The sequence below is a fragment of the Strongylocentrotus purpuratus genome, unplaced genomic scaffold (assembly GCF_000002235.5).
Source record: "Strongylocentrotus purpuratus isolate Spur 01 unplaced genomic scaffold, Spur_5.0 spur5_scaffold_2, whole genome shotgun sequence".
NCBI classification, from domain to species: Eukaryota; Metazoa; Echinodermata; class Echinoidea; order Camarodonta; family Strongylocentrotidae; genus Strongylocentrotus; species Strongylocentrotus purpuratus.
The window spans coordinates 2,438,877-2,452,722 of record NW_022145605.1 but is presented as its reverse complement, the minus strand read 5'-3'; the positions used below and the strand labels follow the sequence as shown (position 1 = coordinate 2,452,722).

Below are 13,846 nucleotides of genomic sequence, written 5' to 3'. Positions count from 1 at the left end.
ATTTTTAAACATATGGACAATGAACTAGTTTTCTTCATGTATTCAAATTAAATGAAAAGGGAGCGACATATTTGTACAAAATATTTCAACCTTTTTCACAAACATTTTCATCTTGAACCTGAAGATCTGCTCCATCACCAAATTGAGCATTCTCTCTCTCTCTCTCTCTCTCTCTCTCTCTCTCTCTCTCTTTCCTTGTATATATATATATCTCTCTCTCTCTCTCCCCCCCTCTCTCTCTCTCCCTTTCCTTGTATCTCTCTCTCTCTCTCTCTCTCTCTCTCTCTGTTTCTGTCTCTCTCCGTCTCTCTCCTGCTCTATAATCTCTTCCTTCCTCTAATCATACATCTTTCTCCCACCCCTTTCTCACCTGCCACAGAGTCTAGGTGTTCCCTGTGCCCTTTACCAATCCCACCTCTTAATATCCACCCATTGAGTCCAATTTATTTTCATTCAGGTGGGCGGATAGCATTCAAGAGAAAAGCCAATATCTAGCTGGCCTGGCATTTGGAATAGAATGTGCAAGACTCTCTGATGATCTTGGATACCCTGCCTGACCGTTGCATGTGCACACATAATAATGTTGATTATATGTGCGCTCTAAAAACTAAGTATCAAGTCACCATTTAGAAGGCCTGAGGAATGACAGCATTTTCAAATGTTGTATCTCACTATTTAGTTAGATCCCATACTAAAGAGGTTGCAGCATGTCAAAAATTTGAATCTACCATTTTGCAAATACTGTCATTTTATAAATGGATAACTTCTCTTTTACGTGTTGATTTCTAGCACTTTGGTTTTCAGTGTGCTATCCAGGGGAATGGTTCCATGATAATAGGCAATTTTTTTAAAGAAATAAAATAGTTGACATTAACCTCCTAGCCCCATCAATTAATTACAAATCTAGCCAAGTAAAATAAAAAAAAATGGCTAAATGTTCAGTTACTTACCCTTATCCATTTTCTCTTTGATGCCAACCTCATTTCTGTTACAATCTATTGCTTCCTCTCTAATGCTAACAAATCTTCTGTTTGGAGCCAAAAGGGTGTTATCTCAAATCATTTTATACAGAGTTAACACCCTCCTGGCTCTAAACAGGCAAAATACTCAAATGATGTCTTGTTTTGCCTCCCTTTTCTTTGACTAAAGTTTGAGTATCAGTCAATCATCTACCATACAAGGTGATCACATTGACTACAGAAACATGCAAAAACTGCCAAACCTCTTTAGATAATCTGACAATACTTTCTACAAACCACACAAGATATTTTGGTTATTTGTAAAACATGTTCATCCTGATTCTCATATTCTAATTTTGACAATGAATGAATAATTACTCACAATTACTCAACTATGTAAGGATGCTACAATGTTATTTCGATTGATTATGTGTGATTGTTTAATTTGTTCAAATGCATATATTTATCAATAAAACCATTTTACAAACAAAATTTTTAAAAATTAAAAAATGATAATAATTACTTACCTTGCTGTCTGGTATTCCTCTTGACCTCCCTGATTGCTGACCTCACTTTCCTACGATCATTGAAGTCCCTCGTCTCAGAGAGCTGCCAATGATTCAAGAGAGATTTAAAGTTGAATGGTTTGTCAGGAATTTGTGATTCCATCGTCACCATCTTGATGATCTTCTTCTTATCAACAAAATATTACACAAAGTTAAGACTTTGCTCTATCCACTAGAGAGATTTCTTCTGAAAAGTTACAAGAACAAGTTCTTTTTCATAGACGATTACAGAGTAGAAACTTTCTTTGATTCGCTATAATAATCCTTTTGAAAATGTTCAAATACAAGTTGTCCTTCGTAACAAAGATTGAAGAGAGTCAAAGCGTTGTGCCATTCACTAAAAATATCCCTTTTGAAGAATTTGCTGAAATTGGTTCTTTCTCAGAAACGATAGCGGAGTTCAGATTTAGTTCTATTGTCTGGAATTATTCCTTCTATAACAGGTGAGCAGGTCTGGTAAAAATGCAGCTGAGTTAATAATAAGTACAGTTCTATCAGTCCACAATGAATGTCGTCCTCTATGTGAGCCTTCTATGTGATTCATACACAGGGGGTAATAAAATGCTCTGTAGCTAACACTTGTCCAACACAGCAAAAGTTACTTCAAGAAATCACATTCCCTAAATATGCAGATGTTCTTTTTTATATCCTTCTGAAAAGAAATGTATATCTGAGACGCTGAGATCAAGTTTTGTCAAAAGTAGAACATTTGTGGACAAAAAATATCACCACTGTTCAAAATATCACATGACTGAGATATTTCTATATTAGTAAATTGATCCTGGAATTCATATGTCTAGAAGAAAGATCATTTGGTGTAAAACGGGATTGATTCTTCAAATTCCTTAAAACAAGCTTTTGTAATCCTAGATTTCACCAAATTCAAGCGCGAATTCGATACGAAATCTTGATGAAGTTGATCGTCTAGCTGTCTCACATTCTTAGCATTCAATCCAGGTTAATGTTCAGGAGGCGTATCTTAAAGTCTGTCACTGCAAGTGTTGATATGATTAAACAAACTTTCCCTTGGAGATAATCTTTTATTCTGAAAGTGGCTATGGCAATGAACAGCTACATCCATTTAAACAGTTGACAACATGAGGCTTGCAGCATTTCAATCATCACTACACATCTCTAATGAGCTGTAACACTCTGACAGTAGCTCCTACAGGAGACGAGGATCACGCAATAATCATACAACAGATTATCGTTGCGGTAAGGGATGACAAATTATGACAACTCTATCTATAAACATATCAAGCTTAAGACAGTTAAACAATTCCTGTTTTGTCCAGGGTAACACCTGTTCTCCACTCTATATTCGAGAGGAGTTAACGATGATGTAACAGCGAGTCCAGGAGCGATAATTGTCCAGGAAATTTGTGGGAAGGAATCGTTCACAGTGCAGGAGATAAATGCTTCCAACGGTGCAGGAGCTGGAGATTATTCACTGAAATCCGGGAATCATAATCATCATCAGTGGTCGTCGTTCCAGGAGTCGGAACACCAGATTCTTCAAAGCGTTCAGCTTGATTACAAAACTTTCTTTACTGATGGCATTTGAAAGAGGTAGAATTTATTTTGGAAAACGTTGTCACTCTGCACTCTGGTGTTGTGATGGATCGTCCACTGCTGGTGAGTGTGGCAGTTCTGACAAGTTCAGAAGGTGACAATGGGTGAGAGCTAGGTTGGAAGATGTTGATAACATCATAGGTAACACAGATCAGATGTGAAGAAATGACAGAGACAGAGAGAGATCAGATGCACTAAGGAACATGAAGAACAAGACAATCAATCGAACTGAACAGGATGGCTCCCTTGAAAAAATGGAAACTTTTCTCGGTTCTGGCTGTGACAAAAGTACATTGCTGGTGACAACCGTGAATCAGGTCTCCCACGAAATAGAATCCTTCCCACAAAGTAAGATCCTTCCCAAATCTTTAAGAATGTCATGCCTTTTTTTGGTCTGCATTAATCTTGTGATGCAGGAAATAGAAACAACCCATGGTCAGCTCAAGGCTCTGAAGTAAAGACCCAAAATAAAGTTTGTTTAATCCGATGAGGACTTTCATGTCCAATAGGTATCACAGCTATCCTTGAAGGCTAAAGTAAGATGAAAATCAAGAAAGTTCAAATTATTGGCTCAAGTCTTATCATAATGAAGCATTCCAAAAAGGTGTGGGATAGGACATATGACTTACAGGGGTGAACGTTTCAAGACAAGAACCTAAAGAAGGAGAGGTTTTGATAAATAATAAGCAGCAAGGACATTCTGTTGACAGAAAGTATCAAGTTGAAGCAAATGACCACAAGAACATGATCTGGAATGAAAATGTCATGGATCCCTTCTAATCATGTTTTTCCACAAAGTATTTTGATAGGCTGCTTGAGATCTGGGGGCTGGTCAGGTCTTAGCGCGTCTTGACTCACTAGATCTCTGTGCCGAGTGACTCAGGAAACCCTTGCTAATTACCACTGTGTGCCCATAGCCCGACAGTATTACGTGGGCTCAGTCATGCGATCTCCCAAATAACTTTGATATCAACTTTTTTGAAAGACTTGCTCAAACTTTGCAGCCCCATGCATCCAGGCTGAGAGCGCATGTCGGAATGGTTCATTTTTAGTCAGAAAGACGATTCATGTTCAAAATCACGTCACATGTTAAGACACTGGATGAAGCGTTTCCTGTCAGCGCGTGATTAGAGACAGATGGTGAAAAAATAGCTAAGAAGTTGTAAGAGGCCAACAGTTAGAAAACTCAAATTAATGCAACGTCGCATGAAACTCTTCACAGAATTAAAATAAAGGGACTTTTGAAGAAGATTTCTTGGACCTCTCCTGTCCTGGGTCTGTCCTGGTGTATATGCCAACAGAATAGCAAGGTGGATGTGTCATACTCCTAAAGTAGGACCAAGGAGATACCAGCACTTTGTAATATCTCTTTGGTAGGACTGACAATAAATCTTCAACTCACATAAAAAATAACTCTGTGCTGTAACTGGTCCAAACCATCCATGCTCTTCATTATTAACAGCCTTGAAGGACCAATAACCAAGCCTTTACCTGGCTAATTAGTGCAATTGCAATATGAGCTAGGGTGCAACTGACTATAAATATTGGTCTGAATGTCTCTATTTGTTGTCTGGTCTGTACTATCAAGGTTTCTCTTAATTGGTTGTAATGTTCTCTAGGTATTTCCTCTAAGACTAATGGATGATGAAGTGTTTTCACACCTATCCTCAGAAAGGCATTTGAGGAAATGGCTCATACTTTGGGATTTATACAGCTTAATGAGGGGTTGAGGCATCATTACACATCCTTGGGCAGTTGCAAACATTAGTTCACTGATTCTGATTCTGAAAACATTAGTTCACTAACACCACAAAACCTTATAATGTTGAATTTCATAATGTGCCAAACACATGACTCTGTATACCGTCTCCCCTTATTTTGACAATATTACTAAGCAGAACTGCTCCTAATCATTAGAGAAATTCATTTTGATTGGCTGCAGTGTTGTAAAAACAGAACATGTTCATACACTTCCAGTGTTTTTTTAAATAATGTATATGAATTCAATTATTAGGACTAATAAATGCACCTCTTCAAAACCATGTTTTTTAAATAAATCCGACACCTTGTCTAAACATGAGATTACTCTCATTAGGCGCATTTATACTGTCAAATACCTCATTTTGAAAAGTCGCGATGTTTCGTGCACCCGGTTACACTTGTGCTGAAACATCACCGACGGAGCTGTTCAGCGATGTTTTGGCGTGTTTCGGTTGGTAATGCGCATGTGCAGTCTTCCCGACCTTTGACCCCGGCCTCCTATAAGATTTTTAGCGCGCGCAATTTCCAGCTAGCGCTATAGCTAGCTAAATAGCGATACATCCCATGCGCATGCATGCGATATGTTTTGTTTATCTCGCGTGTAGTATTTGAGGCAAGAGTGGATAAGTTACGAAGTACGGACTACGGCTGCTGATTCAGTTTTCCCAAATTCAATCGAAATCTAGTAGTAAAAACGATATGGGAAGGTTAAGAAAATCATCGTTGTTAATTGTTAATTTCATGCTTTCACTCATTTCTCTGAAGCCCTTTTCCCCACGTTTGCAGGGACGCTTGGAAGTCTGGTGGAGGAGCTCTCCCTGCCTCCACATCGAAATCAAGAACTTCATCTCATCATCAGTCCAATGGGAATTGTTCACTTCCATATTAATTAATCTAACAAAACACTCAAATACTACTACTAGACAGATATGGCCAGACGGGAATAACGAAGATTGAATAAAGGATGAGTTAACGGAATTGGAACAAACGGAGCTGAATGAACGGATAACACGCGCGACGTTGGAAATGCTATAAATATCACACGGGAAGAACGTGGTTTAAAAGAGCGCGGGTAACAATCCGGAAGTGCCGGAAGTCACGTGCCTAACATCGCGATGTTACAACTGCGAGCGGTTATACTTGCCAAACACGCCAAAACACTCCAAAACACGCCAAAAGATCACACTTCGTTTTGGAATGTTTGGGGCTTGGCATGTCTGCCGGTAAAGCGTAGTTGCCCTTGGTAACATCGCGGCCAGGCTCCGGTTTGGCATTTTTTGGCGTGTTTGGATGACAGTGTAACTGCCCCTAATTAGAATGTATGCAATTGTGCATTTCTATGATTGTCACTTTAAAAGCATTTTGATAACAGAATTAGAGGTGATAAAGACCATGGGTGGTATTCTGTTAGCGTGTACTAAGTTAGCGCGCACTAAGTTAGTCCACACTTTTATGGAGTGCCTGTTGTCAACTTATTTATCCTGTACAGATTATTTTAATCCTTCAATGAAAAGTCTCCAAAAAATTAATTTTGCAATGAAATGGGAAGAAAAAGATAATATGAGTATGAACTGAATTTCCAAAAAGTCTTTGGTAGATTATCTTTGTCATGAATATTGAAGGAGGAAGATGAAACCTAGCATTCCATAGAAGTGTGAACTAAAATTCTTGTTTAGTCTGGACTTAGTCCCGGCTTAACTTATGAGAATACCACCCCATATTTAGAGAAATCTCCCAAATAATTGGTCACCAGTGTAACATATATCTCATTAATTTATTCAATTGAGTATTATCTTAAAAACCCTGACAGAACATTGGGTCTGCATACAGAGATACCAGCTACATTGAGGGAACCTGCCCCCCCCCCCCCTTAAAAAAGGGGTTTGTACTGGTTTGTACAAATCAATGCCAAATATTAGCAGAGAAAAGTTTGTGATATAGATTAATCATTTGATTGATAGTTAGATGTGATAAAATGTATATTATAAACATTATTAATATCAAAATTGGTATTGGCTTAGCCTATATTTATTTCCAAAGATGCAATGAAGAGAATCTTAATTTTCCTTTAAATAATAATTGTTATGTCTTTAATAGTTCAAGAGAGAGATCCTTTCAAAAGGTACATTTGAAAAAGCTTACGGTAATATTAAACAACACCAGGGTGATGCAATTTAGTATTTAGTATTAATATAGGTCTGAAACATAGGTAAAACAGTCTGAAACTATGTGCATCTTTATCTTCTACCTACAGACTCTGGGATTCAAATGCCTCTGGAAATAATCCCCCCCCCCCTCCCCAATTCATTCCAAAAAGTATAAATGGCATGACCCAAGTCAATACAGCTGAATCACTTCAGCAGCCAAGCGAGACAAATCAAAGCCAAATGATACTCTACGTCATAAGCCAGACACAAACCCATCAATTACATCCTCAATTGGCACCTAGACACTCTGTACATCCATTGATAGACTGCTTCAAGCCTTCAACTACTGAGGGCTCCCTTCCTTCGGCAATCAATTCAGATTTCAATTCCTCAGAGGGATTGGGTATCGGGCCCGTTACAGCTCTGACAGAGCTTACAAAATGTCGCAGCAGAGGATTTTTGAGCAAAATAAAGGAGATACAGGAGTTTTGTACAAGGTTAATTATCATTAATACATCATTAAAGGTATTACAAAGTTTGGGTATGGGGTCATGAATTTGGTTCAAATTAACATATTGGAAGCATATGAGTTCCTACAATATCCATTGATCGTTGTCGCGGTTGAAATCCGAGTCTAAAGTTATGAAATTATAAATAATAAACTCTTTATGTTGTACAGCTCCCTCTCAAGGTCAAGATATTAATTTAGCTATGAAACAATGTTTCTAGACTAAAATCGACTGATTAGCTATTCCCGTTTGGAAATTATATATCACAACTACATATTCTGAGATTTTCATGGTCGCAACTACCATTGCACGGCCATAGGCGCTATTTGAAATTTATCAAAATTTACCGGGAGCACCGGTAAATTTTTATATTCAATTTTCTTGAAAACAGAAGTGTTTCAGGGGCTAATCTTTTTAGTGCTTTTAATACATCCACAGGGGCATCCAAATATATTACAATTGTAAAGATTCACTATCCACCCAATTTTCAAAATTTCCCAAAACTTTGTATTACCTTTAATACCACTGGTAAAAGTTATATATCAGACACATGAAAGTTGTTTCTCGGCTATCAAGAATATTCATAAGTGGCACCTTAAAAGGCATTAAATATTTGCTCAATTTTAGTTTCAATTAAACTACCTTTCAACATTAAGCAAAATTGGTTGAACTTCCAGTACTGTATAATGTTCATGAGTTTTATCCAATCTTTATTTTTCTTTCCATGTTTCATGAGGCAACATCATGACCCAATTGCCTGTATTCCCAGGCACTTCTCTCTACACCACTCCATAATAAAGCCGTCTCTTCAAGGTGTTGGATGTAAGCAAGGAGTTACCAAAGCGAGCATAACTCCTTGGTATAAGGAGGGCAGGCTTCTCTCCCACATTAGCCATTGACCCCAAGGCTTGTGAGAGGTATACACCAGAGGATTGAGCACCAGGCAAGGTGTGAGCCACACCAGACCCCAAGTGACATCATCCATTCCAGTCTGCTTCAATGAACTTCCACAATCTATGTTCCCACTGAAGTATAGTTCAGGTTTTTTGTTTTACTTGACTTGTATATATGTATTGTTGTTATTTTCTATTCTTTCTTTAATTATCTATTCATTATTATCATATTGTATATACAGTATTCTATATTTTGTATTATTCAATAGACCTACAGAAGAACAGTCTTCTGACTAAGGTAGGTTACCCTTGCTTAAATCATATAAAGTAAATCAAATCAAATGATATTTTTTCTGTATAGCCTGCTATGACCAGTTGGCAGATTTTGTATGAGGATATGAGAGTGTCTGGCCTCTTCCAAGTGGATGTTAAAGACAGAAAAGCTTGGAGATGGGCCTTTAAGGAAATGTAATGTTCAACTCCACAACATGGGAAGATTAAACGTTAAACGGTGATGATTATGTATTCAATCTTACTTTCATGATGCTGTGATTTTGAAATCATGCATAACAGTGAGATTTGTAATATATTATAAACATACTTCTTATTTGATAGTAAGGTAAAATAATAAAATTTTATATATGAAACTAAAGTACCGTAGTGAAGGCAGATAGGCCCATATGAACTGCCAAGTAGATAGATATCAAAGTTTGAGAAGATCTTTGGGAGTCTCAAGCAAGGGTTTGTGTAGTAGTGTGTGTTATCTTTCCAAGGTAAAAATGTACATTACACAGGTCTGACATACTTCTAGCAATCATGTACATGTATATTTTACTCATACTCATTTATCAAATAAACTTTAAATTTTGTCTAAACATTTTTTTTTAAAGATTAGAAAATTATTTTTTCCTTCTTTGTCTTTGAAAATTTGATTCAGATGACTACTTTAATTTCACTACATGTATTTCACTCCCTTACCAGTTTAGTTAACTTCTGTTCATCATTCCCAGTTGCCTTTATCTTCATCTCGATGTCCACCAATGCTTCATTTTCATCATCCCCCTCCTCTCCTCCTCCTCCCCCTCCTCCTCCTCCTCCTCCTCCTCTACAAGCATCCATCTCCCTCCTCCTTCGAGGCCGGTATAAGATGTCATCATCCTGACTCTGCTTCTTCGTCGCGACGTCTATCTCCGGGCGTCGCCTACGTTCGGCTCGGAAGGATTGGTGGTGGGAGAGCTTTGCCGGGGAGATGGGTGTACGGATGTGGGGATTGACCACTGAGTTGTTATTGTTGGTCCGGAGTTCACGGAGCGCTGCCCGGATTTTCCTGCGCTCTGTGATGTCGGAACTTGTGTCGAGCTGCAGGTCAAGAAAATTTTAATCAGACAGTTATAATACAAGATTTGGTGAATACTGGTAAAATGAAAAGAACACTTCCCTGAAGATCAATTTTCATTGCAATTTACTGACACATATACATGTAATTGTTCAACTATCTACTACATTGTAAAATAAATGAATTCTAATCGTCTATGAATTTTAAACATGAAATAAAATATTCACATAAATTTATCCCTCAAGTGTAATAATTCATTTCAAGCATGAGCCTAGTGGCATAAGTGAATGTACTTCACTTTTTTTCCCAAAGATATCTCACAGTTTTAACATGAAAACACTTTTCCACTTTCATAGGCATAAAAAAAAAAGTTTTTATTTACCACAGAATACAAGTGAAATGCACCGAGTACAATAACCTTACTGGTACATGTATTATGCGCAAGAAAATAGAACAGAGAGGTCACAGACCTACAGATTAAGTATGAAGAGCTGTTTAATTGCTAATAATCGGTGGCACAATTTACAGAATGCATTGTCTGACGCACACACTAATTTTCGTCCCTGAACTACATTCATGAACAATATCCCACCAAGTATACATTGACAGACATTGATGCATTGCAGACTTATTGACAGGGATAAACAATCTAGCCTGGAAGATACATATGTGCATCATGTCAAGATCGCCAATATTTGAGCACCAGGGAAATAAGTGTGCTGTAGCGATTTGGATTGGAACGTTGTCATAGAAACCAAAGAATATATAGGGGAAAGGAACAAACAAAATTGCTGCACAGTGATGGAAGTCAGTTTAGAGTGGGAAAATCATCAGTCAAGCCTGAATATCAATGAAATCCAAAATGAACAGAAAACCCTCCATCTACCATCTCTCTCTCTCTCTCTCTCTCTCTCTCTCTCTCTCTCTCTCTCTCCCTCTCTTTTTCTCTCTCTATCTCTTTCTCCCTCTCCCTCTCTTTTTCTCTCTCTATCTCTTTCTCCCTCTCCATCTCTCTCTGTGTCAGTCTCCTCAGTTTGTCTGATCGTTTTGTATTCTCTACCCCCTCCATGAATATACATGTAAAAGTGCTGTCCATCTTAAGTAGATCTTTTCAATTGTCCATTATTTCCTTCTTTCTCTATTTCTTCAATACCTCACCCCCTCGCCTACTTTCTCTTTCTCTCTCTCTCTCTCTTTCTCTTTCTCTCCCTTCCTCCCTCCCAATCCCTCTATTCTATTGCTCTCTGTTCTTCTTTCTCACTCTCTCCTCCTCTCCATCTCTTTCTCTATCTTCTTCCTCCTCCAATATCTCTATCCCCAATCTTCCCTCCCTTTTTTGTCCAACTGTCCCACCTCTCCCACCCACACCTCTTTAAGATAAATTAATTCAGGACAACTTGCTAACACTCATGTAATTCCCCTCTGCTACCAGCCAGCCTGACCTGAGGGGTACATGTCAGGTACCCCACCCACCGGGAGTCGCCCCACCTGCGATACAAACACAGGTGATCAGAGTACAAGGATTCCTCACACACAGCCAATCATGGTTTGTTTATCAATGCCAACATGTCATTGCACTTTACCATTGCACTGCACGAGATCTGTTATTATATTAGTCTTGCCTGCAGAAACTATTTTCAGGCAGTTTGTAGAAGCTTAGTAGTGTGTAAAGCTTTAATTCATCATTGAAAAAGATATATGATCAATTGACTGGGGTGCACACAAACTTTACATGGGCTTTCCTAGTGCTATTCAACTTTTTCAATAAATTCTTTAAAATGCTTGGTAAAACAAGTTCAGAAAGTGTCATCTGAAATTAACAAGATTCATGAAAGACGTTTATGTCATTTCATTTTCTTTATTATTCTAGGGTATTTTGTAAATACACCTGTGGGAATATTGTAAACATTACCTAAAAATGTCATCTTTGTCATGGAGATAGTTCACTGAATGTTCTAAATCACTTTGGATGGGTATTTTGTAATTTAATGATGGGTATTTTTGTGGGGTACAAGCGTAGGTGATGGAATAGGACCACCAACCATTCTGACACCTGTTATCCTTTATTCCATGACTGACTATCCAATATTTAATATGATTTTGTAGAGACCTGTGGTGATTGATGGAGATGTTTTAATCTGCAGAAGTCATTGGGTCATCGGTCAAACACAATGCATGGTCAAGTTTGGAACTAAATAGGTCTAGGATAATTTGTGATGGTCAGTGCAGCAAGGGGTCAGTGAAAATTTGTTTGAATGCAGGGTAGAAGGAAGGATTGCAGGGAGATCCATAAAGGACCAGTATCTTCACACAGATTTACTTTAACAATAAATATGTCTAACTCTATATTAAATCGGTCTCCATATGTTTTCATATGCAATTTGGTATTGGAGGTATAACTGATCTAAGAATATCAGTCCTGAAGGTATAGAAAGAAACTACATATCCATGTTGAGCTTCAATTCTTCAGTTCTTACAATGACAATGTAATCAATGGTGTAGTAGGAGGTGTACAGACAAGCCACTTAATTCTTATTTAGACATTTATGGAGATACTGCCTTATAAACCCAATCTTTAAACCTGCAATATGTTTTCCCATATGTGGTCACAAGACCAAATCTATCATTAGCTGATGCTACAGAAATTAGTTTGGTTAACCTGAAACAGAATAACAATTCTTTGACAAACATCAGACTATAGTAATCGAGCATTATATTAGAATAATCATGCATGTGGTCATGTCATCATTCACTACCGATGACAGAGTCTTTAGTAAGGATACATTATGGGATTAATATGTCTAACTGACTTAATTAATCTTCTGCCCCTCCCCTCTCCCCCCCCCCTCCCCCCTACCCCTCCCCCCTCTCTCTCTCTCTCTCTCTCTCTCTCTCTCTCTCTCTCTTTCTCTACTCTCTCTCTCTTCCTATCACTCTCTCTCTCTCTCTGCATCCCTCTCAGTGATTATTTAATTTCCTTTTACACAGTTTGCTTTCAATGCAGAACAAATTGGACAAATATTGTAACCTAAATTTGTGTGCATTTTTTTTCTCAGCCTCCTATAAATTATGGACCAAAATTGGCTAAATTTTCTTGAAAACATGTATACCTATAAAGAGCATAGTGGATGATGTAGTTTATGTGAGGTGTTAAACGCAATCTCTCTCCAGGCTAACTGACCCGTGGTGCGCTTAACACGCCATAGAGCGCTGAGGCGATTAATAAAACGTAATAATGGAGAGCAGTCAGGCGACAAGTTCTTGGGAGGGGTGATGCTTTTAGTTTCGAGCTGGGAGTAAGATGGATGAATTCTTCTTCACAACACTCCTAACAGTCTTATACAATACAATACATTCTGAACATCTGCTAAGATTTAAATCATGTAAAAGCTGTTTACAACTATATTTTATGGCACACAGAGGAAAATAAATTAACATTTTTAAAATTTGTTTGGAGGCGTCTTTTTTAGAGGTAAAATTAGATTTCCTCTATGCAAATTTGTTATATATTTTGTGGTGGGGGTTTTCAGAGGGTGCTTTTTCATAATACCATGTAATACTATCATCAGAAAATACATAATAACAAACGTAGAGAAAGTTTAATAGGCCTTTGTTTGTAGTCATATATTGAATCCAATGAAAAGTGTCAACGATATCAGTTGACAGGTTAATTTGCATATATGTGAACCCTGCACCGAACGTCATATAAACTTGCTTAAGTTGATGAATTTGGCCATTGTATTCTAATCTTCTACATTCCAACTCACTGGTACCATAACGGCACCTCCTTGAACTTGATCTATCGAAACAAAAATAGCTCTCCTATATAATTTCATTCCAGAACAATTCATCAATTGCTCAGTGCTCCATCCTTTCCTTCTTTCCTTCTCCATACTTCCCGTGGGCGACTCCACTTAGAAAACAATGAACTTGCAGTGATAGATCTGCATGATGCAAGATGGGAGTAGGACAAAAATAGCAGAACTCTGCCATGATTTGATTGCTCTAAACCGCATCATTGCTCAGCACCATAACACGTCCGGGAGCTCAGCTGGCCAACATGTACCTTTGTGGAAAATGCTAACAAGCATCACTGTTTTCAG

The 13,846-nt window shown here is 37.9% G+C and overlaps 1 protein-coding gene across 1 annotated transcript in view; it reads right to left on the bottom strand.

Moving 5' to 3' along the window:
• Nucleotides 1-13,519, bottom strand: part of LOC756222 (serine-rich adhesin for platelets) — a 101,110-nt gene extending 87,591 nt beyond the window's left edge. Inside the window, exons 1-3 of the mRNA XM_030992517.1 lie at nucleotides 13,511-13,519; nucleotides 9,386-9,766; nucleotides 1,487-1,568 (exon numbers count right to left, since the gene is read on the bottom strand). Of these exons, the coding sequence (XP_030848377.1) occupies nucleotides 1,487-1,568; nucleotides 9,386-9,766; nucleotides 13,511-13,519 (472 nt within the window). The remainder of the gene's footprint in view (nucleotides 1-1,486; nucleotides 1,569-9,385; nucleotides 9,767-13,510) is intronic.
• Nucleotides 13,520-13,846: the final 327 nt, after the last annotated feature.